The sequence below is a fragment of the Electrophorus electricus genome, chromosome 9 (assembly GCF_013358815.1).
Source record: "Electrophorus electricus isolate fEleEle1 chromosome 9, fEleEle1.pri, whole genome shotgun sequence".
NCBI classification, from domain to species: domain Eukaryota; kingdom Metazoa; phylum Chordata; class Actinopteri; order Gymnotiformes; family Gymnotidae; genus Electrophorus; species Electrophorus electricus.
The window spans coordinates 17,680,079-17,706,481 of record NC_049543.1 but is presented as its reverse complement, the minus strand read 5'-3'; the positions used below and the strand labels follow the sequence as shown (position 1 = coordinate 17,706,481).

General features: G+C 40.0%; 1 protein-coding gene across 1 annotated transcript in view; it reads right to left on the bottom strand.

The window, feature by feature from the left end:
- adgrl3.1 (adhesion G protein-coupled receptor L3.1) overlaps nucleotides 1-19,521 on the bottom strand; it is a 70,273-nt gene extending 50,752 nt beyond the window's left edge. The window contains 3 exon segments of the mRNA XM_027014211.2: nucleotides 198-411; nucleotides 2,068-2,218; nucleotides 19,038-19,521. Coding sequence (XP_026870012.1) covers nucleotides 198-411; nucleotides 2,068-2,194 — 341 coding nt within the window. The 5' untranslated portion in view covers nucleotides 2,195-2,218; nucleotides 19,038-19,521.
- Nucleotides 19,522-26,403: the final 6,882 nt, after the last annotated feature.

Below are 26,403 nucleotides of genomic sequence, written 5' to 3'. Positions count from 1 at the left end.
GATCTTGCATTGACAGTCATACATCACTGACAATCAAACAACAACATTAACCTTAAGCCTAATCTTAACAACTCATGGAAAAAGAGCAGGCATCCTTGTACTTGTGAGGCCACTTTTAACAACTCAAAACAACAACCAATTCAACAACCAATTCAAATAACTCAAAACAACCAAAGTCCAAGTGTGTGGGTGTTCACCTGAAGCCCATAATCTTGTATGCATCGGGCAAGTAGCAGCGAGTGTTCTCCATCTGAGCAGGGTCCGAGTCGCAGATCTTGTCATCCGTGCGGCCATAGTTAGCGCTCTCGATCATGATGACGTCGGTGCCGGGGCAACGCAGCTCGATAGGGTAGCTCTCACACGACAGCTCCCTCCGCACCACCGCCATGGGCACAGGAGCACGGCTCCACACTACACACAAACCCACGCACACGTATACACACAGGCACACACACAGGCACACACACATCCACACATACCCGTGTGCAAAGAAAGGAAAAAACAAGAGCAACCGTGAAAAGCAGAGACATAAAAAGAAGGCAATCACGCACGTCAGCTATCTAATTAACACGTACTTGCATTGATCTCCAGCTCTGAATGTCTACATTATATATGATTTCATTCGATTGCATTGAGCCTCTCTGAAGCAACAGTCCCTGCGAACTCTCATGCATGTTGCCAGACCATAACCCACTTTGTTTCACTCAAATATTTTTGCTAATTGCTCTGCTGGTGCCAAAGTGAAATTTCATTGCATGTAGCCTACCCCACTTAACCCAGCACAGCTGGAATGGAAGCTAAGCATTCACCGACACACACACATGCCACCCCCTCGCACTCACACGCGCTTTCTAAGCAAATCTATAGGATGTAAAGGATGTGAGTGACATCAGCACAGCTGCGTTAATTAAATCCACATCGAGATGCGAAGCTAATTAAAACATGCGCTTAATGACAGGAGAAGGAACCAATAGAGCATTAGCGAGATGGGCTGTCATCCAATCAGGATTTAGCACTGAAGTGGCACTGCTCTGATTGTCTCCCCTGAGATTTTACTGACGAACGAGTAAACACCCAAACACTCTTCATGCACCAGAGAACGCTCTCTCAAGGCACAAGAAGCCCGTGTGCTGGGGAAAAATTAAATGCATAGGACAGCGAAATTTGCGGGCGCATGCATACAATGAAAACCGCAGCAACAAAGGCCATCCTAGCGGCGGGAAGTCTAGCGGACGGAGGGGGTGTTATCTGTTCTGGCCGGCAGCCTCCAGCTCAGACGTCAGGTAGGGTTTTTTTGTTTTTTTTTTTCCTCTGACTGCAACACTGTTACTATGCCCTTGAGATGAGTAGACGAGAGAGGAGGAGAGAGGGAAAGAGGATGAATGGGAAAGGAGGAGGTGAAAAAAGGAGGGGAGAAGAGACATGAGGAGAGAGAATGTTGGGAATGAGGCAGAACATTCTTCCCCTGTACTGAAACGGTACCGGCAAGGGACAATTCCCTAGAGTCTGTGGGCTTAAACGGTTATCTCACACATCCCTTAAGGGGACACACAGACACACACAAATTCAATGCGTCTAGACATTTGCATCTATGATTATTGATCTGTTAGAGCTTCTTTCATCTTCAGGCTATATTTTTTAAACTTACTTTTGTAAACACCCACACAACCCCCCCCCCCCCCCCCCCCCCCCCCACAAACACACACACACACACACACACACACACACACACACACACTTCTATTTTGCATCATTCAACTGCCCTTTCTATCAGATCAGTCAACTGTGTATGACTAGTTTTTGAAGACATGACTCGTTGAAGACATGACTTGTTCTCACAAAAAAGCACATTCCAGCACACAGCTTTCTTGTATAATAAGCAAGTACACAAGTGCTCTCCATATTTTTCACATAATACACATATATTTTAATTCAGCTTTTGCTTTTGGATTGTAAAGACAGCATTTAAAAAAAAATTCAAACATCGTTGAGCAAGAATTTCTTCAAATTGCGTGTGTGTTTATATGTGTGCGTATGTGTGTGTGTGTGTGTGTGTGTACATCTTACCAAGCGTGACGGGCGTGAAGAAGGCGAAGAGGAAGAGTAGGTATGTTGACCACATGACCCCTGATAACTCCATTGTCCTCTGCTCTGACTGGCTACTACAGCTCCGTCTCACACACCTTAGAGCCATTGAGTTCTCCGATGACACATACACCTAAAACACACACACATATGCAGGAATAAAAATTAAAATTTCTACTTTGTTTTGTTTTTTTTTATTAGAAATAAGAACGGAATAAACTAGCCATAGCTGGGGGCTTCAGTAGAGTGCAGGCACAAATGAAGGGTTTCCACAGCATTTCTCACCACCTGAAACATTAATGAAAGAGTCTGCGTTGTTTAAGCCTAGGCAGAACTGAGTGACTCATGAAGAGAATGGGATTATAACTGTCAATTAAATATAACGGACTATTGATCGTCTAAATGAGTGTGTGTATGTGTGTGTGTGTGTGTGTGCACATGAGAGACACAGACAGAAAAGAGACACAGAGAGAAAAAGTGAGAAAATGGAGAGGAAAAGAAATGTGACAAAGCCTTCAGACTCCAGTGACGCCACAATATGGCGTAGCCTTGCTAACGTGTAATGGAATGGCTTAATGTATCTCCAGCCCACTCCCACATGCATGCACACAAGTACGCGTGCACACACCCTCACACAAACACATGCGCGCACACGCAATCATACTTGGTGTGTCTGCAGTGAACATCTTAAACTTATTAAATATAAAGCACTTTCTCTGCCACTCAGAGAATGTACTCAGTACTCAGCAATGTCAGTAAGACACTTTCTTCACATACACACACACACACACACACACACACACACACACACACACACACACACACGCACGCACACAGTGAACTTGCCCTATCCTTTTTGTTTTTCTGTGTCACACCCAAACACACACAAGGCCCTGTCGGTTTGATTGATGGTAGCTTAACTAAAGTGAATGGGGAGGCTGGAACCAGATGTTTGTGCATTACAAACAGGGACATATGGGCACATGCCCACAATACCCGCCGAGATGGTGCATGTGCAAGCATACACTTGCATATGTCTGCCTTTTAAACATATATGCAACCTCAATGACGGGGTTAACTTTGTGTGTCTGGGAAAGAAATGGCGGGGGGGGCAGATTATTTCTGCTTATGCTACCAGTAAACTGTGTGCATCTGAGCATATGGTCATACGATCACTCAACCATGCTATTATTCTATTATTATATTATTTAGCATAAGACCACTTTGCCATGTTTATTTTAATCACTTAATTACCCAGTTATGTCCTTCAGAATGACCAAACACCCATACAGTGATTACGTCACCTAAAATCTCCTTAAAAACAAACTCCATTCACAAACGGTTTGTAAACAGCAAGCCACAAATTTGTGAATAAATTAGCAGGTAACACTTGGCCACCTCATAAATTGTATTTATTTGAGCAACAATCATCTAGCTTTCACGTAACTAATGTATGGCAATAACTGGTTCATTTGTATATTGCTATCTAAGTTGTAATAGCACAATATTTGTGTCTTTGAGAAAATAGCACAAATGCCTTACCAGGATACAGTGAGATGACTTACACCCAAACAAATGTGACTACATCAGTATAAAAGGAAAGTACCTATTTTTAACTCCAAATATTTGCATAAAAACAGACATGATTCAGGTAGGGAAAAGCAGGCCTCTTCTTATGAATGTAATGCAACAAAAAATACAAAGATCAACATTGGCTCAAAGTCTTTGATGGCAGATGACAACTCTTTTAGCAGGAAATACTATATACCACTATATGACAGTGGAGAGGGGCTACAGGGTGAGGTTAAAGAACTGGTTATGGTACAGTGCTCCTTGTGTGCCTCAGCCATTTTATGGTGAGCTGCCATCTCCAGTGACCTCTTAACCTCTAATTAACCCCAGCAGCTGTTTAAGTCTAGTAATGAGAGAAGCAATGTGTCCCTCATTCACTTGCTCTCTCTCTCTCTCTCTCTCTCTCTCTCTTCTGTCCCTCCATGCTTTTCATCCTCTGTCTCTTTTTCAGTCTGTTGATCCCTTTAATGAGTCCCTCTGCCCTCTAAAAGGAATAACAACTCTCCGTTTCCCAGCTCTGAGGCTGCATCCAAAACCGGACATGGCCATGCAACATTGGATGTGAAAATAGTGCAGCGTTCAGACTTTCCGCCAACTTGCGTCAGTGAACCGCACTCCCCACATGTGATATATTGATTCAGTAAACTGTCCAAAATGTCGCTAAGCTGTTTACTCTTGCACTAACAGTACATGCTCATAAAATGGCAACACTTCTGTGGCATGTAGTTTGTGGTTTCAGATGCAGCCTGACAGTCCCTCTATAATCACCATCCCTTAACAAGGTCGACCACTTCCCTCCCAACAAGCCCCTCCCCAATGAGGTCAACCCCCCAACAAGCCCCTCCCCAATGAGGTCAACCCCCCAACAAGCCCCTCCCTAACAATAAACCCTTCCCCTCATAAAGACACCACTGTTATAAAACATAGTCCCGAAGGCGTAAACAAGTGTCTCTTTTGTTTCTCTCTCTTTTCTCCTCATTCTCTTGTTTGCCTCCTTACATTCCAACCATATGGCAGAGCTGCACGATATTGACCAGATATATTGCGACTACACTGCCACATACTGTGACAGCAGTACACCTTGCAATGACATTTAAAAGCATATTGCAGAGCATTTGATGTGGCATGACTACAGAGCGGTCTGCCTCATCCTGGCCACACTGATAGATGGCATGAATGTCTTGATTTGTCAAAAACATCCGCACTGCAATTACTGGAGCAATCTGATATTGCTCACTGCACTCACAGCAATTAAAAATCAATGTATTAAAAAATAGGATGGGTTTCTTTAAAAGACACTCATGCACATATGCAGAACCTTCTGTGATTCTGTGATATCAGTATTGCAGGGATCTATACTGTGATAATGATAATATCTATAATAATACTGTTAATATTGATAATACTGTGATAATATTGTTAGGCCATAACCTACATCCATTAATCTCCATATTTTGATATGTATAAAGAATGGCATGTGTATTTGATTTGTAGAAAGACTGGCCTGTGTATTTTATGGCACGAGAGCTCTGATTAATATTCAGAATTCTGTTCTTGATAAGTGACAAAGGAAAGTGCGAGAAGGAGAGAAGGGGGGGAACAGATCAGTTGTTTCATAGTGGCGTCTCTCAGTGCATCATTATAATGTGTTTTCTTTTTAAAGATGTGGTTATATTTATAATGAAGATCTGGGTGACATAATGTTCCAATGGTTCTAATGGTCTCATTAAGGTCAAATTGCTGAGTCTTCTCACTCTACATCAAAGTTCAGATTCATTTTCCCAAATAATTAAACAATTCCCACACAGCGTGGCAGCCCTGCTCGGCTCACCATTCTGCCTCCGGGAGGCCGACGTGCACCCACCCACGACTGGGAAGTGCAGTTCTCACCCTAAGCTCATAATGATTCTGTGCCTGTACTTCTACGCCAATCCACTCTGCCCGCCAATAAGAACAGCACTCTTCTGATTCATCTTTTATTACTCTGCTCTCTGAACTTAAAAAGCGCCACTCAGTATGTGCAATGGAGAGATGTCCTTTTCATATACCAAGACACACACACACACACACACACACACACACACACACGGTGTACATACATGAGGCAGGCTCACAAAGGAAAGCGGCACAGACGCTTACTCACATACCCGCTTGTGCGTGCGCGCACACACACTGCATACTTCAATAGCAGTTCCACGCACAAGCATGCACACATGCTGTGTTGGCAACAAAGGAACACTCATATAGAACAAAACAAATTTGATTACTTCTATTGCTTTATCTCACAAGGCTTTGTTAAAGGTTTGGTGGCTGTGTTCATTAGGCCTGTGCTATGATTTACATGAAAAATACAAAGAAAAATTAATTTTATCCTTATTATTTTTACAGTCCAAAAATATACTGGTTATACGGTATGGAACTATTACAAATCCAGTACAACAGCTTTGTTTTTTGATTGTCCCCCAATCAAGAAACAATCAACACACAGTCCCTTCAACAGAGTGTGTCCAATCAGCTATTGTTTTAACCTCTCTAAAATCATGTTTGACATGAGTGCTGATTTATGATGTAGGCTCTGAAATGTGAGGCACATGCATACAGACATTGAGAAGGAGTTTGCTCTCTTTATCTGTTTAATACCAACTTTGATGTCCATTGTTGCCTTTCTGGTGGGCACCATGAGCCACTGCCTCAGTCCTGTCACCTCAGCTATGTCTACAAACAGCAGCGGGTTATCAGCTAGCCAAGCAAAGAGGCTAATGTGGCGCGTGGCTAACGTCTGCACTAAGGACAGCACATTTACATGCTTTTAGTAAAATTGCTAAAGGCTAGCATATCTACAAAGGAATCTAGAAGCTGTTTGATAAGAATCGCAGGGGCTCTGGGCTAACTTGCTGGAGCTTATTTTAGCTTGCCGCAGCCTAAGGTCCGAAGAAGATGGCAGCACACTCCACGACAAACCAGAAGCCGTCTCCAGCTGCAGATATAGGACAAGCGTCAGCCAGCATTATCTTCAATATCTGGAGCAAAACCACGTAACCAGGATCTTCAAAACATCTTGCTTCATCTTTCTTCAAAACATCTTGCTTCATTATCTAATTAAGCCACACTCCAACTACCCACTAAGTTCACCCTCATTTAGTGTATTGAAGCTTATAATTAAGTTTCATTAATTATACAGATTGACTATTCATTATTGTTTTAAAGTTCTGAAGAAGTGAAATATTTACATTGTTTTTTTGTGCCTCCAGTGCGCTAATATTTCCTACTGTGCATATTTGTCCCTCACTGCGCAGTGTAGGGAGGGAGAGAGACAGGAAGGTAGAAATACAGTGGTAGTGAGACCGAGGAGGAAAACATCTTTTCCTGAATGTAAGTGTACTGCTCTGGACTTCCTGGCAGTGGGCTACAGTGTCAAAACTTAGGGTGCAGATGTGTGACACACACACACACACACACACACAGACACACACACACACACACACAACTCAGAGGACTGGAAAATATAAGAGCAAGAGCAGCATCCGTGTGATGAAATATTCAAGGCTGCGACTGTTTCAGTGTGAAGACAGACCCAGTGCTACACTAAATTATGCATCCCACACGCACACGGACCCACACTTTGTGTGTGTGTTTGTGTGTGTGTGTGTGTGTGTGTGTGTTTTGGTGCACATAAGCAGGTCTGATTTGTCCAAACAACACTTGCATGTGCTATGGATCACATGCACTGTGTGTATAAATTTGAAAGTGCAGCAAATTGTAGTTTTATCATCACTTTTTTATGAAGCTCATGAAAAAGTCACAGAGAAATGGGTGAAAGTCATAGAAACTTGCATTGTAAATGATTTTTCAGAAACACTTTTATAAGTACTGACAAACAAGTTATGACCAGTTCTGAATCCTTTTGGAGCATTTCTGCCTGAATATGTCATATTAATATAGAAGGCATCATGCAGAACAGAAAAGCTAATGCTCCTGAAAACAGACATGGTTTTGCGCACATACAGGGAGATGAGGTATTATCCGTACTGAAAAGGTCACAAGCAGACAGACCCTTACATATCATCACACAAATTACCACAGAGTGGGTCTTCAATTAGTCACAGTATTATAACTCATCTTAGTACCTAAACATAGAAAACAAATCTAATATTTTACCTCAGAAGACATCCTCAGCATGTTCATTTATTTTAAACCAAATAGCTTCACTCTTGGCAAATTAAATCTTATTAAATGAGATTACATCATTATGAAATAATTTAAAATTCTGAAAAACCCTGATTTAAGTATGATGTTTTCTGGTTTTGCTATTTTTGTTTTTGTTTTGTTTTTTTGTTAGTGTAGCTGGGAACCATTGAGGGAAAAGACCTTGGAAGTCTCATGGATGCATTCGTGAAATCTCTGTGTAGTTACATAGGTGAGAGAAGCATTATCTTCCTAAGGCAGCCTGGCTGTAGCTTTCAGGAGTTTCACCGAGGAGGAAGAATGCAATTACTGAGCCGCTTCCATCCCACTATAGAGGGGACAGATGTGTCTTGGTTGCGGAATCTCAAGCGCGTTGCATATTATCCAGAGCTGCTCCATTTCAAGGTTGGCTTTCAGTTAGCGCGCTGCCTGCACCACTGTGATCTTAGATCGCAGGATAGACAGCTGCATGCTGTAGCTATGCACATTGGCATAGATGATTAGAAATTTACAGCATTCAAAGATCCCCAGCTAGGATTTAGTCCCGCTGCTTCCTATGACATGCATAGCCATGGGGGCAACAAAACGAGCTACAAACGAACTTCTCTTTAAATTTAATAAAACTGGTTAAAAATTATAGTTCATTTTCTGACTGACTTTTCCCTTGGGGAGATACAGCAGCCAAGCAGTGACTGCCGTATCCAGTGGGCATAGACAGACACTGATTACTTGTCGTAGTGTGGCAGTGATAAATTAGAATATCTGACTATTTTTTAATATACAAGAAGACTTTGGCACTACCAGAAATTTAGTTTGTGTGTGAGATCATTGTAGCACTATCATATTGACTGATCATAAAGTGGAAAAGAAAGCCATTGACTTTCAAGTTATCTCTTTAGCACGTTCCAAATACTGATCACTCAAACGTGCAAGATATTTTGATGTGTAGTTTGGTTTTGATAAATGTGCAAACAACACATTGATTTATGATTTACAGGATACAAGTTTAGAATATATAACCTTCTGAAGACAAACAGAAAGAGAGACTGAATAGTAGATAACTATTCTGTCTCTCTTTCTGTTTGTCTTCAGATGGTTGTTTTTCTGTTTGTGTGTAGATATTGTTAATAGTCTGTTCACCCCTCCCGGAATACTACAGGTAAAAAAATACAGCATTACCCATGTGCCCTGCAACTAACAGCAAATACTCTCTTAGTCCCTCAGCTGTGTGTGTGTGTGTGTGTGTGTGTGTGTGTGTGTGTGTGTGTGTGTGTGTGTGTTTCTGTCTGTCTGTCCAAAAGAGACTGAGCTTGTCTCCATGTAGTCAATGCTAGGAGGAAGGCTCCCTTGGAGAGCTCACCTCTTTCTATAGCACTCAGCTGGTTAAGTGCTGAAAATCTCTACTCTAGAGAAAAGGAGAGAGAGATGCAGAAAGTGAGAGAGAGAGAGAGAGAGAGAGAGAGAGAGAGAGAGAGAGAGAGAGAGAGAGAGACAGAGACAGAGACAGTACAAGTAGGAGAGGGAGTGAATCAAATGTATGACGCACACCAGTCACCCTGTGAGTACAGAGAAATTGATGTCAAAATTAAACACCTCATCCATGCCATGGGAATAAAACACAAACACACCCACACACATGTGCACACACACACATATTCACACCACACACACAAACACAGACAAAGAGAGTATCTGTCAAAGTGAAGGTCTGTCTGTCTCCACTCTTTGTAGATATTGTTTTAAAGGAAGGAGACCACTTGCTATCATTGTTCTCACTGTGTGTGTGTGTATTGTTTAAGACACATGGCTCAGGGACTAATAGGTCCACATTCACAATAGCTTTGCTTCATTCTTTAGCTCACTGTCGAGGACAGAGAGATCCTGACATTGTGTGTGTGTGTGTGTGTGTGTGTGTGTGTGTGTGTGTGTGTGTCTGCGTGTGTTGGGGGGCGGGGGGTTGTATGGCCTCTCAGAGAGGTTGGAAACACCTGCCCCCTGGTTTGTGACTGATTGATATATCCTGCTTTTCTCAGACACACAATTAAGAAAAGGCCATTCCTAAGAAAAATAAAACACAATCAGTGAAATTCCAAAAGCAAATTATATTTTGCCTTAAATGTCACTGCATCTCTCTCAATGTACCATACTTTGGCGCTCTCTGTATCTCTCTCAAACACACACACACTCTCTCTCTCTCTCTCTCTCTCTCTCTCTCTCTCTCTCTCTCGTCTCAAAGCACATTAAATAAGGTCTATCGCTGTTCACTCCAAAGAGATATAAAATCTCAAATTCATAAACTGTGCACATAAATTTCTATCCTTCGCTACGACAGCGGGGGGACTAGACGGATCCTGGGCAGGATAATTCATACCGTAGTCCGAAGAAATGTTCACCTCCAGCTAAACCCCCTTCAGGCTGGCTGACCCTGCCGCTGTGAATCCAGCTCTGATCCCTGCCCCTTCCTGTGCCCCCGCACTGTGACGGAGATGTCAGCATCCAAGGCTTAATGTCTGTCTTTGAGTCTCGCCTGCTATCTTGCACATGCACACAGTCAGGTATGCCCACCTGCTCCAGAGGGGGGTGGTTTAACCTGCGGTGTTTGTGGTTCACAGCACCTCTATCGGTGTTAACGCCTGCAAAAATGTACATATGCCTCTGGACGTGTTCAGGGGAAAGCTGCTGTCTTTGGTAACGGATGGTTGTCCACATCATGGCATACATGTCTGTGATTCATGTGAATATATTGTCTATTTAACCTGCTGTCTCACACATGTACATATTCACAGACACACAGACACACACACACACACACACACATACATACATACACACACACACACACACACACACACACACACACACACAGAGGCAGTGAGTTTTCAAGTCCATGTGGCTCAGTCAGTTCAAGGCAAGGAAGCAAGCTAAAGCTAGGATGTGTGTGTGTGTGTGTGTGTGTGTGTGTGTGTGTGACACACACACACACACACACACACACACACACACATCCTAGCTTTAGCTTGCTTCCTTGCCTTGAAAACTCACTGCCTCTGTGTGTGTGTGTGTGTGTGTATGTGTGTATGTGTGTATGTGTGTGTGTGTGTGTGTGTGCGTGTATGTGTGTGTGTGTGTGTGTGTGTGTGTGTGTGTGTGAGAGAGAGTGACCCTGTATGTGAGAGAACGAATGAGAAAGACAGAGCGAGCTGGGAGAAGCAAACAGACATATATTTTTGGTGAATACATAATGACTGTAACCTCTAAGGTCAAATGAAATAAGGATAGATGGAAGCAAGACAGAAGACACCAGACAGACAGAGGAAGAGAGAGGGAGAGAAAGGCAATTTCCACTCTTGGTGCAAGATGAGCTGAGGACCTACCAGTAGCTATCCAGCACTCACTAATACCAATTTATGATATTCACTCCCTGTCCCTGGCTAAACAATATTACATGTGGTGCCCTATCTTCTGCTGTTCCTCTCACAATGGGTGAACATGGATAGATCTATCTCTCTCTCTCTCTCTCTCTCTCTCTCTCTCTCTCTCTCTCTCTTTCTCTCTGGATCTCTCTCTCTCTCTTTCTCTCTCTGTGTAATTGGGTGTATTATAGAGCTCAGGGCAGTGTGCATCACGGTCATGGCTGAATGCACAACCTTGGGAGAGAGAGAGAAAGACAGAGACAGAGAGAGAGAGAAACTTCAGGCAATAACAAGGAAAAATTGCAAAAGAGTGGGCTGTTATTTTTGCCTTGGTAGTAGAGAAAGAGAAAGCAAAGGGAGAGAGACAGAGGAGGGGAATGAGAGGAGCCGAGAAAGTCGAGGCAGTGATCTAGCAAAGAGCAGAGTAAATGAGTGGATATCCCAGACAAGAGTCCAGGGAAACAAACTGACCGTTTTCATTCTGGTAGAACGAGACAGATACAGACTCCATGAACAGATGCTGCTGTAACTGTGCACAACATGGATGTGTTTCCTCCTAGACCCATCATAGCTACCTTATGTTCTAATAATCCCAGTGTATGTATTCGGCCCAGAAATCCTGGTTCTCACAGCACACTGAGTATATCTGAGACATGGAAGAATTATTCAAACCCCACTGTGGTATCTGTGTTTGTTGAAGTTAATCCTAGTCTCTCCCTCTCTCTCTCTCTCTCTCTCTCTCTCTCTCTCTCTCTGTCTCTGTGTGTGTGTGTGTGTGTGTGTGTGTGTGTGTGTATGTGTATATGCATGCATACACAATATATGCTGCAGCAATGCATTTAGCTCCCTCATGCGTAAAATTAAAGAGTCATATCCTGGAAATGTGAGTGTTACTCCAACTGCCAGCTAAATGTATCCATGACCATGAGGTCACAACAGTAAACACACCTCTGCTTCAAGAGCTCATTATGAAGGATGTGATAGAAACATTCTTGTCTTTTATATATATATATATATATATATATATATATATATATATATATATATATATATATATATATATATATATATGATAGAAATAGCAAAGTGTTGTGCCAATCAGTAAAAGTTTATATAGCACCTCTCTGTGTCACTCTCTCACTCTCTTTCTCCCTCTCTTAAGTATGGGGCCATGAGAAAAGCACTACTGTATATATGGAGTATTTTTAGAAAAAAGCTGTTATTTTCAATAGCTCCTGCCCAGGGTTAACAGATGGTGCCAGAGAGAGACAGACTCAACAGGGAAAGAAAGAGAAAGAAAGCACAGGAGAGATAGAGCAAGAGAGAGAGAGAGAGAGAGAGAGAGAGAGAGAGAGAACATAAGGGAACAGAGTTGCCTCTCTACAGCAAGTCTCCAAGGGCCATCAGATCCACTGCTTACTGCTTAGTGACACTCCTAAATAAAGTATAGTATACAACCCAGCCTCCATCAGCTACCAGTTTCCCTGTATCATCTACACTGAGGGCCAATACAAACATGCAGAATACCACAGGTGCCTTTATGTAGAAGTTCATCCTTTTTATTTTTATTTATTCATATCTAGTCAGAAGCAACATGAACAATGAATAAACAGTGATCATAGTTTAGCAGTCAAATGTGTTTTATTATAGCAATTTCTGAAAAGGGAAAGTAAAACAGAAAGTGTTCATTCTAATAAACCTACACATCAAACAAATATTGTATTTAGTTCTAGATTTTAACATGTAGACATTTAAATAAAGAATCAAGAGTGACAGAACATTCAGTTCCAGACTTAATAAGTGTAGAAAATCAGTTTTATGATTCTAAAAGCAAGGTTAGCAAGCTAAACTTATCAGGTCATTTTTCTGCCTTTCAAAAAGGCACACATTGGATGTGCTTTAAATAAAAATGGCAGCTGAGAATGCGGTTTCCTGTACCATTCATTACTGAATAGAAAAAATAGGGAACGTTGCCCCTGACTTGAACACAATGCCAGAGCCAGGAAGGAGCCATCGATCTACAGAGCAATCAGACCTTGGCGTGATCAATCAATCACAGAGCTGCTTTATTTCAGCTGCCAGTTTCCTCTGTCTGAATCCATCGCTGGCCCAAACAAGCAGACGCACAAGAGAGAAGAGAAGGTTTAAAATAAGCTTTGGTGCCCATTTTTATTCAGGATCGAAATTTGTCTTTTGCTAATTGGCTTAAGCTTGGATGCTATAGGCTACAATAGAAACACTACATAGGAATAATAAAAAGAATAAAATTATGAAAAGAAAATTATGGTGACAATTATGGTTCTTAAAATGAACAGAGCACCAAGGAATCAATTTATTTTCTTTTAAATAAACTGGCACAAGGAAAATAAATATTTTTCTACACAGGAAAAACACTTATTTGAATTTTTGTTGGAACTCTCTGACTACCACACCCAATTTCAATAAGGTCTCGATCGATGACCTCGTTATTAATTGTACATGGATGCTCATTATCTAAAACAAAAGCTTCTTCACTAGGCCTTATTACCAAATAGGTTCATTTCTCTAGACATTTAGGACATATGCTACTTTACAGTTTTCTTTTATGTTTTCAGTTGTCTTTCTAATACTTAAAACTTACCAAATTTAATTAGATTGCCAATGTGGATACTATATGAGTTCAAAAGGTATAAGTTGCATATACACTTACCACCCACTCTGTTTGAAACATTAATGAAGTAGAAACATATTGTAGGTGTACAGCTGGAGACTATACAGTTTGAGTTAGTCATTCTCAAACTGTTAATGGTCGGTTTCTGAACACAAAATCGCTATTGGGATATTTTCAGGTGGCAGACCTCTTTCATTAGCAGTGATGCTGTGACTGGAACCGGACTGCTGATGAACTGGATAAAGCGTGACTGACAAATTGAGTAAGGCAGTAGCCAGGCAACAGTGTGTAACTGTACCCCTACTATACGATTTATCCAATAAAGTGGCAAGTGAGGGTAAGTACAAGGTAGTGTTTCTAATAAAGTAAATGGTGAGTGTACCCGCTTTCATGATTGATTATGCTTTCCATCATAGTTTATTTAAAAATGTTGAAATGTTGAAAAAAAATTGAAATGGTCTCTAAATCTTGTATTACTTATAATTTCCACACTTTGTCTAACAACCATTTTTATTAAACATGAGACATTCAGTTAGCAAGTTTCAGCAGGAAATTACCATAATTTACTTATGATTACATAAAATAATCTTCTTAGATAAAAGTATGTCATGTAATGGAATACTGAGTGATTATACTGAGGTTTGTATGGTCTAAAGCACTTTCAATGAGGTGTACCCAAGCTTTTGATAGGTAGACAAGGCGTTCACATTTTTGATAATAAACAGATATTTCTGTGAAAACCCAGTTGATGTAAATGAATCTAAGGATATAGGGTACATAAAGTAGGCCAAGTATGATGATAGATCTGTTGGTATGTTGCGCTCTATGATGATGTCATCACTATTTTTAGTTTTTTACTTTTTCACAATGTATGTGTGAATTATATGCACTCACATACTAAAAAGAACATATAAAACCCTATATATTGATATACTATTACAAATACAATGTTTGGGATTTGGAATAACAATGGATAACAAAGTGACCATTATGTAGGCTATGCATTTTTAAGAACACAAGAAGGTGATCCTTATATGTTTAGCGCAAACACACAAACACACACACATGCACATCTACTCTATCATTTCACAACACTCACAGACTACTAACAAAAATACTTTTCACAGTAGAAAACAATGCTGTTAATAATTCCCTCTACCAAAAAACCTTCTTATCCATTTTTTGAACCCAGTCAGATCCAGTAAGAGGACACACAGTAGGGGTCACGTTCCCCCTCTCTCACGCATCCAAACATATGCATACACACACTGGATCGTTGTGCTCAGTTTCCTGTTAGGACAGAAGTAATCAAAGCTCTTTTAGGAGGCCATTCACAACCACAATGCCACTGTGAACCGATCTCAGTCTGAGGCCTATTGTCTGGAAAAAAACACAGACACACACATATATAGACACCCCCAGACACTCTAAAGCGTACACGCACACAAACACACTTTTAAACATGCACACTAACACACATCCTGTCCCTTTATCTCCAACATATATTCCATAATATAAATGTCAAAGATTGAGTGAAGGGAGGGATAAAAAGGTCTTCATGAGTCACTATTTCAGTACTATGAGCAATTCCAAAATGAGTGAAGCTTACCACCAGTACATGCCTAGTCCACACACACACACACACACACACAGAGAGAGAGAGAGAGAGAGAGAGAGAGAGATTCATTTGTATAAATAGCTTTAGAAGAGATATCAACATAATAAAGCACAAACAGAAAAATGCATGTACAATTCCATGAGCGAATGAAGATAATCCATCAGCTAATTCAGCAGCACTATGAACTATGTTCAGTCTGTTCATAATGTTAATACTATTCCCGAAAAATGACAAGAAATCAGCAGTTCCACACACAGAATTCTCTAAAAGGCTGAAGAAAGGTTTAGGTTTCCCAATTAAAAGTCACAGACCAAATGCAGGATGCAATTGCTGGGGGTCTGAGGAAGAACATTCAAATGCCCAAATTAGTTATCTTATATTGATTCTAAGCATTTAACCAAATGCATTTATTTTGGATCAAACGTAGAACAGTTGTTATTTGGAAGACAAACTCTTATTCCAAAATGTATATATATATATATATAGACTTTACCTTACAAATAACAACTATTGAACTTGGGTTCTACCTCACCATATATATATATATATATATATATATATATATATATATATATATATATATATATATATATATATATATTTGTTTCGAGCACAGGTCCTTCATCAACTGTGTAAGCAAAATGCTTCTGAATTAGTAAGAGGAGGAACCAGTTTATTTTGAAAAAACAGATGTTTAAATTATAATATTCATTCCATTTATTCATTCCATTTTTCTTTGAGTTTCCTAATTTCATTGCAGCCATAGCCACAATTTGCAATGCAAACAGATATGTCAAACATAAAAACATCAAACATCAGTCTACGTTATCACAGTTATCACTGTTATTACCTGAATGGTCATTAAGGCTACATTTTTTAGCAAGATATATCCATGCAAAAAAATGCCAGTTTCTCTATGTAGTTTTGAATGCCGAATCCAAATATGGTTTCAGAATTTCTCACCACCCATAGTTATTATACATTACATTATACATTTATGAATTAAATTATATCACTATAATGTAATTCAGCTTTACAAATTCCTGCTTTTGGCTTTAGGGAAGTTTAGACTCCATGACATCACCACATGCACTGTCACTGCCTTTTCCACAAAAGCTATCTTGTGTTTTGTATACAGATTGAGAGCATCTGCTATATTCTTGTTTGATGATGTGTGTGTCTGACACCCTGACCATGCTATACTCCTCTCAGACTGTGCCTGCCCTTATACACACCACATACACTCCACGTAACACATACAAATATACACCATTGAACCACAAACTCACTTAGACCTTGCGAACTGAACCAGGAAATACCATGCCATCCATCACAAGGAGAGGAAAGTGCTCTAAGGCATTACGAGCTGAACTCAGTTTCACAGACTGGCACCGATTTGGTGGGCCTCTTCTTTTTGGCCTCTCAGAAAATAAACAATTCTAACAAAAGCAAGGACTCCAAAAAACATGACCCCTCCCTGACTGTGAATTCAGCCCATATATTTTAGAATGCATGTTCACCTTTAGAAACGCACACAAAAGGAAGATCTCAGCAACATGGAAAGGACCCACTAACCACAAGAGTACACATGACAACCATTCATTTTAAGTTTCATCAGTTCTCACATACATCAAATGCTATTACCCAGCCAAATAAACCAGGATCTCACACAATAGATAACAAGATAATTAACACTGAGTGCTGTGGTCTTCCAGAATGCCTTTATGCCTTGGTTGCATGATTTGAATTAGATCCTTGATATTAGAAATGCTGTAAAAGGCATAGAACCAACACAGAAGTCTTTCCAGCCAATACCAGTATTATGAAGTCGGTTTATGCAATGTAAACGGAAATACGTTTTAATATCAAAGTCTCTGTTCAGCAAATACAAACACCGCTCTGAACAAATCATCAGTGATGTGCCACTATCGTACAGCTCCTATCAGGTTTTGTTCTGTGTAATAGCGACCCGTTTTGACTGGAACAGCAGTCCTTACCATCTTTTTGTTCAAATTCTAAAAATAGCATAAACTCAACATTAACACCATAATTGGTCACGGATGAACATAAACAACACTAAAACCCCAAATATTGTGCAGCTCAGCTCACCAAAACAAGTGACACCGCTGTCATAGTGTAATCAGAAGCTGTCCTTATTAAGTAAGGAGCAGTTTTTTTCTACCCTAACAATGACTATTAGGCTATGAAATAGCCATCAAGTTCTTATCTGGAACAGAAACTTAGTAAAGATGGATTAGTAGATAGCATAGGTTAAATGTAAAAAGAGTTCATTAACGGTGTTTAAGAATGTCACTGTAATTAATAATATATTCTGTATATTATTTTGCGTCAAGAAGATTTGTGTTTGCTTTTTAACCCAATAATACAAAAGGTGATAGAAATGTTTCGGTATGTTAAAAGGCCTTGGTTTACAGTCCAGGTAGAGGCCCGCTAATATAGGCTACCCTGAAGCCAATCTTTCCATTATTCTTCGTCTCTCTATGTGTCTCTCTCTAAAGATGACGGTGACACAGATACACTGAAATCTGTGAAAGAGGCTGCGCCTTTTCCGCTAAATGGGCCACCCGCACGAAGTAAACAATCACTAAAACTGTAAAATCAGACGGGCTTACCGCAGCACTTATAACTAAGAATCTGGATCCTGTCATTGCCAAGTAAAATGAACCAACTGTCATGCATGGCCGTGACCGTGACGGTAATCCAATAAAAAGAAACGATTTTTATATGAGACTATGACAGTGGAATAAATGGCATAGGTTATGCTATCACCCTGTTAAATCAAGGTCACATGAATTGTAGCGAATGTACTGAACCCTGTACTGTACTGTAGGTCTACAGGCGGCCGACACAGTAGCTTTTTTATTTTAAGAATCTAGTCTGCTTGTCCTTAAAGAAAAGATACTGCCATACCAACACGCTCCTTACGGTTACAGAGGGATAGAGTCCACTGTCAGTAACTCGAAATGAGGTGATGGAAATCTCCTTACATATAAACAGTTGCAGCAGGAGTGTGGTCTGAACGCGGCTATTAGTTGGACAGCGCAGTACCCCATAAATGAACGGCACGCTATGGCCATCTTCTTTCTAATAAACAAATTAAGTCTATTATTTCATTACGTCAATAGCTGTGAGGCAGCAACCTGCACACACGCGCGCGCGCACACACACACACACACACACACACACACACACACACACACACACACACACACACACACACACACGCACACTGAACGACGCCCATTAAAACACCGCGCACGGCACACAGCGAAGCATCCTGTGTCTAATGCCCCTCTCACACACAAACACACAATTCTGCCCCTACCTATCACGAGTTTTCCAATACTCTGTAATGTGATGGAACGCTGGAAAAGAGGCGAGTGCTCCAGACTCGTACGCTATTTCTATCCTTTCAAATATCCATCAGTTATCGATGTACTGGCGATTAAGGAATGTGACCTAACGTCATTTCGTTTTCAAAAGACTGACTTACCACATCTTAGGAGCCACAGTAATGGTCGCGTCCAGATGCGCTCAGCGACAGCAAACTGCAGACAGTAACCTTAAAATAGTCTTTAATTCCTGTGACAATACCGATCTCCGTTAGGGAATAAAATACCCCGCGAAACCTTGAGGTGACGGTTGGATCCGTCCACAGCCGTGCCTCAGTGTCGCCTGAAACGTCCGAAAGACTCGTTGCGAGGATTTGAGCGATATGTCGGATATCCTTTGCCGGTTACTGAGTGAAGCTGTGGAGAAAAGGCTTCGGACCCGTGATTTTGTATCCAGATCACTCGCTCTCTAGGCTCAGAAGGAAAATGCGCGTCCACGTCTCTAGCGCTGAATCCAGCGGTGGCTCAGTACGCGAAACCAACGCCAGTATATCTCCAGAATACCACCGTGCGCGGTAGGGCCAGCAACCCGACAGCAAGAGAACGAGCGACGAGAGAAAATGACAAGCCAATTTTGGGAGCACAGTGATGCTTGATTCAAAAAAGGGAGGGTGGGAGGAAGAGAGCAAGAAAAGAGAAATGGGGGGGGGGGGGGGGGGGGGCTTGAATTTGGAATGGAGTTCTTGGCGGGCATGAGCTCTCTCTTGCGGTTGCAGTCGCGTACGGCAGTCGTATCGACCTAGCTTTCATTTGCGTTAGGTAAGACCTTTGGACGCAATAATTATAAGTGACATTGACCAGCAAGATATATCCACATATACGCCTAATTGTTATAACCAATTACGTTAAAGTACTGTGTTTCAGTCATCAAATAAATTGTTCCAATTAATAACCCGAGTTATATCAATTGCTTACGCCTATTTTAAGAGAATATGGCCATTGTTAATCATTGTCACATTAACAAAAGTGACGCCGACGAAAAGCGCAGTTCTTGCATTGTTTGACTAAGTTGGGAGAGGAGGGCGATGAATGTCCCATAGACTCAAAGACATAGGCTCATCACAGGCATGACTGGTATATATCGTTCTCACGTAGGCTACATTCTCTCAGTCAAATTTGTCTGACAATATGTTAAAATTTAGAATACGATATTTTGCAATCTCTCCAATCTGACAATTAATTCTGGGTGCAGATGAGTTGATATAAATTTGTGCGATGAGTTCTTTGCATAGATGGGGATACCTGTTGAGTTTAACGATGCACAGAGAAGGGATGCGGATTTGGAGCATATCGGAGTTGTAATGCGTAAAGCGACCGGAAAGGATAGAGCGACTACATCCAACGGGATTACATCTGTCAGTCACCCGTATCAAAGTTTATATATTTTTTTTTTCATATATATATATATATGTGTGTGTGTGTGTGTGTGTGTGTGTGTGTGTGTGTGTGTGTGTGTGTGTGAAAAATGCATCTATGGGTGTGTGTATGTGTGTGTATATATATATATATATATATATATATATATATATATATATATATATATATATATATATATATATATAGGTATTTACCTACGCCTAATCTTTAACGAAGGAATTTAACTAGGCCTTAAGTAGGCATGGGAATTTAACTAGGCTTTCATTTTTTACGACGATTTGGTTTTGTGTGAGTGATTGATGATGTTTTCAATCATTTAATTTTTGCGTTAGCCACGAGTTATAACAGGATTTGCCTTGACTATAAACACTATTTATTTTTTATTTATTGATTGATTGACTGTCCCACGCGGTTCGCTCAGAGCCGTATTACATTGGTTATAAGGACATCTATCTCGGTTAATTACCATCGTTCACAGTTAAGGCCATTTACAGCTGCTAAGCCTTCATGGGTAAGCGCATTACCAGACGAGAGCAAAACAAACAAGCATGCTTTGGGCTCATGTGAGACACACGGTGGTGTCTATTTCGTTCGCACGGGGTCGCAGCAGCCTCCAGCAGAGCGCAGGTTAGTTTACGAGCCTAGATTACATCGACATGAATAACAGATCAATCGAGAATGTTATCCTGAGATCAGTAAGTTATGTAGTGATCCGTCTGTGCTATTAATAATTCAGCCCACCAACAAAGATGGACATACTGGTCATGAGTGTATGCCTTAGTTTTCCTAAATGTTTTGTCATTGTTATTGTCTGCTAGTACTCACAATGAAAAAAAAAAAAAAATCAAATGTAAGGCTTACAACAGGTGTGAATATCAAACAGGCATTAGCTTTTTAAATGCAGGTGAAGGTACTGTAATTAATTACCATTGTGATTCAGCATACCACATAAAAATAGGTCAAACTGAAATTATGATTTTATGCTATTAAGGTTTATCCCAGGGATGAAATGGTTAAACCACAAAAAAATTTATGACGGATATTATTACGTTTCAAATGTTGATTATCATTACATTTTTTTTTTTTTTACATTTTCGGCATTTATCAGACGCTCTTTCCTGGAGCGACAAAGATGTTTTGTCGTTTACTCATAGAATGTATCCTAGCCAGTACAATAGGTTAGAGTGTAAGATACCAATGAACTAGAATACTGTTGAAATACAGGAATCAGTGCAGATACCTAGAAGTGCAGAGCAAGTATAAGGTCTATAAGGAACAATGATAAGTGCAATAAAAACAATTTAACAACAACTATAATACATAGAGTTTCATTTACCTGACAGGTTCAGGTTCCATGGTCATTCTAAATATTCCACAAATAGATAAGTGTTCAGTCTGTGTTTGAAAACTGCAAGGCAGTGTGCTGTCCAGACAGCCAGTGGAAGTTCGTTCCACCATCTGGGAGCAAGGACAGAGAATAGTCTTGATGCCTGTCTTCCATGAGACTTGGTGTTTCAAACCAAGCCATACTCGAGGTTTGAAGTACTCAAGTTACAGATCGGGCTTTGACAATTGACATCATGTATGGAGGGGCTGGTCCATTTTTTGCTTTGTAGGTGAGCATTAGGGTTTTTAATGTGATACAGGCAGCTACTGGAAGCCAGTGAAGGGAACGCAGTAGTGGAGTCACATGTGAACTTCAGAAGATTGAAGACTAGTCATGCTGCTGCATTCTGGATCAGCTGTAGAGGTCTGATGGCCCGTAGAGGAAGACCAGCAGGTAGCAAGTTGTTGAAGGGGTTGAATCCTTCATATGTTACAAAGGAGAACTCTGCAAGACCAGGTCAGATTTGAAACATGAGTTGAGAATGACAACTGGATGTCCAAAGTTATGCCTAGGCTACAAGCAGCTTCAGATGGTGATACCAGGGAGTTCTTTAAGGAAACTGTGATGTCATGATAAGGGTTGGGAGTACCTGGGATATAAAGAAGTCCATCATTACATTTATTATTAAAACCGTAGTTGTTTACCATGGTTTGGAATAAGTTAGCAGCACTCTCCCAGATGCAGGTGAAGCATGCTATGTGGGTTTGTTTGTGTCAGTGAAAACATGGCAGAAGGCAGCAACAATGCTCCAGAGCTTTTTTAGCCTTCTAAAAGTAGTAATGGGGGAAAATGTTGTGGTTTATCTTTTTAACTTGATCATAGCTTACCAATAATGCAAACCTAAACTTTCTGTTACCTAAACTTGTAAAACACATGTCGTCAGTACTGTAATGGAATTGGTACTTTTTTCACCTCAGAGCAGAATGATCTTTAACAATGAATTATGTGTACATTTGTATTTAACAGCATTATTTGTATTTGTGTGAGGTTCAGTAAACAGTTGAACTCTTATGAAGTCTTGCATCAGTGGCTACTTTGTTGTTGGGAGAAACTGAACATTGGAAAATATTCCTATTTAATTTACCTTCTTCAGCATTATATTCTGAAACAACCTAAAATTTGCCTATTATACCAATACGTTTAGAAAACAACATTTACAAGCGGACTCGATTCTTCCCTTTGTGCTTAATTTGCGATGAATCACGTATCCTTAGCATCCACACTCAGAAATTCACATCTTTCTTACTACCACATTTAAGCAACTGGGGTTGTGCATAGGAATGTTGGTCCAGGTTGTGTAACTTTTGCGTTTATAAACACATGTCTGCACTTTATTTTGGAGTGCTTTGGAGTATTCATCTACTGCACCCGACAACGCATTAGCTATGTAGTTACCCAAACAAAGCATTTTGTTTATTTAAAATCCAGCAGTCATAGAACTGGTTGCAAAAGTGTTCCAGCAGGAAAAACACCATGCTCCTCTGTACTAATGTCAATTGTTAGGTTCATTCCAATTACTAATACAGTGTTCTTAAGACAGTATTTATTTATACTTATGTTAATAGTAATAATAATAATAATATAGTTGTATTTTTTGGACATTTTTGGACACACCTTAATAATACTGATATCCGTGATGATTTTGTTCACTATAATTGTGATATTAAATTTCACCTCTACATCAGCCATTCGATAATTTTGTGTTTGAGAATGCGTATGTATGTGTTCATGTGCGTGCATGCATGCGTGTGTGTGTCTGTGTTTTGCAGAGTTCAGTAGTAAAGCTTTAGCACTTGTCACATCTGACATGTAATTCAACAAATCATGGGTATAAATGTATGACTTATTTCACCACCTCTTATTACAATATGTCAACATACTCATATCCTCTATCAAGACTTGTTGCTAATGTGTATGTTGTGTTTGTCTGTGTTGTACACAGATACCCAGCATGCTTTGTTGGCTGTGGAGCATCTACAGGCACAACGGATGAAGAGAGGAGAGCTTCCCACCAAAGAGAACCTGAACCTCCTAAAGAGGGTCAGAGTCCTCTGTTCCACCAGATATTCATCATGCAATAGGCTGGACATCAGGTACAGGTATGCTTAAGCCCTGTAAGAAAAGTGACTATTTATAATTATGAATGAGGTTGAAGGTGCTGCAGAGACCCCTGTTTCACAATATAGAAACAGCATTAAGTTGACTATAAAGAACTTTCTATAAATTCCTTTCTCACAACCACTCCAAATCTATGTCAGGCTTTTAATGTTGTCCAATGGATTATGTCAGGCATTTTCCCCTTGTGTGATCCAAGTGCCTTACTCCAATCTTACCATTGTAAATTTCTTATCAAAATCCCACTCTTTGGTGTTACCCCAAAGGAGGTTGGTTTCCCCTTTTGAGTCCGGTCCTCAAACATTCTTTTTTGCCTGCTGCTGTCATTGCCAGCTAGCTCTTCAGGGGTCTAGACCCTAACTTCTGTAAAGCTGCCAGTGTCTGTTGTAAAAAGCATTACCAAATGAGACTGAGCCATATGGGATTTAATGAGAGGGACTGAATAAGGGGTGAGCCTTATTCCAATGTGTGCCCTATGCCAAAAGATATCAGTGAAACCATAGCATCTTCAACCAAAGGTTCAAGAGGACACCCTCCAAAGTGCAAACTTAACCTCTGAAGGTATAGTAGGGTGCACTGGAAGAGAGACTGAGTATGCTATACTGACAATCATGAAAAAGATTAGAGGGTGTCATCCCTGGATAGAGAAGGTACTGGCGTCTTCTGGCATTTTTATATGGTAACAGCATTGTGTACAGCATTTCTCTATCTGGGCTCAATTTCCTTGGTGTTCAAGGACATTACACATGAGGGTTTAATGAAAAAGTGAGTGGAGAAATGAGTCGAATTTTGTGAACTGGCCAGGTTATAAAACATTGCACATTCTATGTTACATTTGTCAAAGCAGGACAAATAGTTTTGCAGCATAGTACAGCAATCACAGATGCAACAAAGGTATTAAATACCACACAAGGTAAGATTAATATGCAGAAAACACTGAAAGACAATAGCATAAAAAAACATAACAAAACCATTGACACACTGTCATCACTTACTAACAGAGTTAAATACTGGTACGGCCATGGGTATAAATGATTCTTTATCGTGATTGGTCATAAATATACATAAAAAACAGCCTTATATGTATTTTCCTTGTGTATATTACCTCTGACTGAATTCTGGCTTAATTGTATCATCAGACTCTGGCCTAATTTACTAAGATTTACTTGTTATAATGATTTTTCCATGGAGACAACAAAGCACTATTATTAATCAATCTGGACAAGTGCATCTGCTAAATGCTGTAACTGTAAATGCTGGTTATAGCGTTTTGTTAACTAACCCATAAACCAGAGGGAAGCTTTTAGAAATAAAGCATTTTGAGCATGATTGAGCACTGACACAACAGAGCAGGCCTTTTTAAGAATCTGCTTCTCACAGATGTCAGACAATGTGACAAGCAGGCTTCCTACAGCCCTGCTACTCGCCTGGACTACATTTCTCCTGTGAATTTTTTCATACTGTGGCTCAACACATCCATTGGAAACATTCTTACAACAGTGTCTTATCAGCTGAATCTGTGTGGGCTCAAGATTCAGCTTGCTGTCAATCACAGTTCCAGGATACTTATAAGTTTTCACTACTTTTTCTATCAGTCTCTTGATGGTGGTTCTTTGTGGGTAAGGTGAATTATGCCTGAAATATATGAATAGAATCATAGTTTTAGATAGCTTTATCTATAAAAAAATATATATTTTATCACACCAGTCTACAAAGTCAGTTACAACAGGACAATATCATATTTCATTCTCATCTAAAACACTCAGTGTGACAGAGTCACCTGCATTTTTTAAAAAACAGTGATTATCACACCAGTGCACAAAGTGTGTGTACAGGGTGTCCTTAAGCATGAGCTGTGCCAGTAAATGAACACAGTTCCTCTGAGGATGCCCACTCACTCTTTCATTCTTTACGTGCTGTTGTTTAAAAAAAATCAAAGACCCAACCAATTATGCAAGATCAATGCCAAATTTATCGATGGGCTTTTTCATCAGCAAATGGGGTTGGATTGTACCAAAGGCTGATGAAAAGTCTACAGAAAGAAGGATGGCAAGGTTTGTGCTATTATTCAGGTGTTTATACAAGAAATCAAGAAGAGTAATTGTGCTTGTCTTGAACAACCTTCTTAGCTCAGTAATCAAATGGAAATGAATTTAGAAATAATTCAGACGTCTTTACTAGCATCTTCTTACTGAATTTCATTTGACAAATGACTAGAGATGTTAGAGCAACAGATTTAACAACCAGTCTTTTACAACCTTAGGGTGATTTGTTTATTAATAACTAATAAACTTCTACATTGTCTGCTGATGAAGAGACTAAATGAAAATGTGAAAAAATGCATTAAATAACTAAATAATTCAAATTGTGTGAGGTTCCCATGAACCAGACCAATACAGACAATTAAAATGACAGATTAACAGCAAAGAACATAGATACCTTTCACTTTAGTGTTATATTGGTGGTAGAATGTAGTGGCACATACAGGTGCTGTCATAATATTAAAACGTTTGTTATATTACACAGCAATATTATATCTATATTGATATATTATATCTAGCTTTGTTCTCAACAATCAGCCTCTTCAT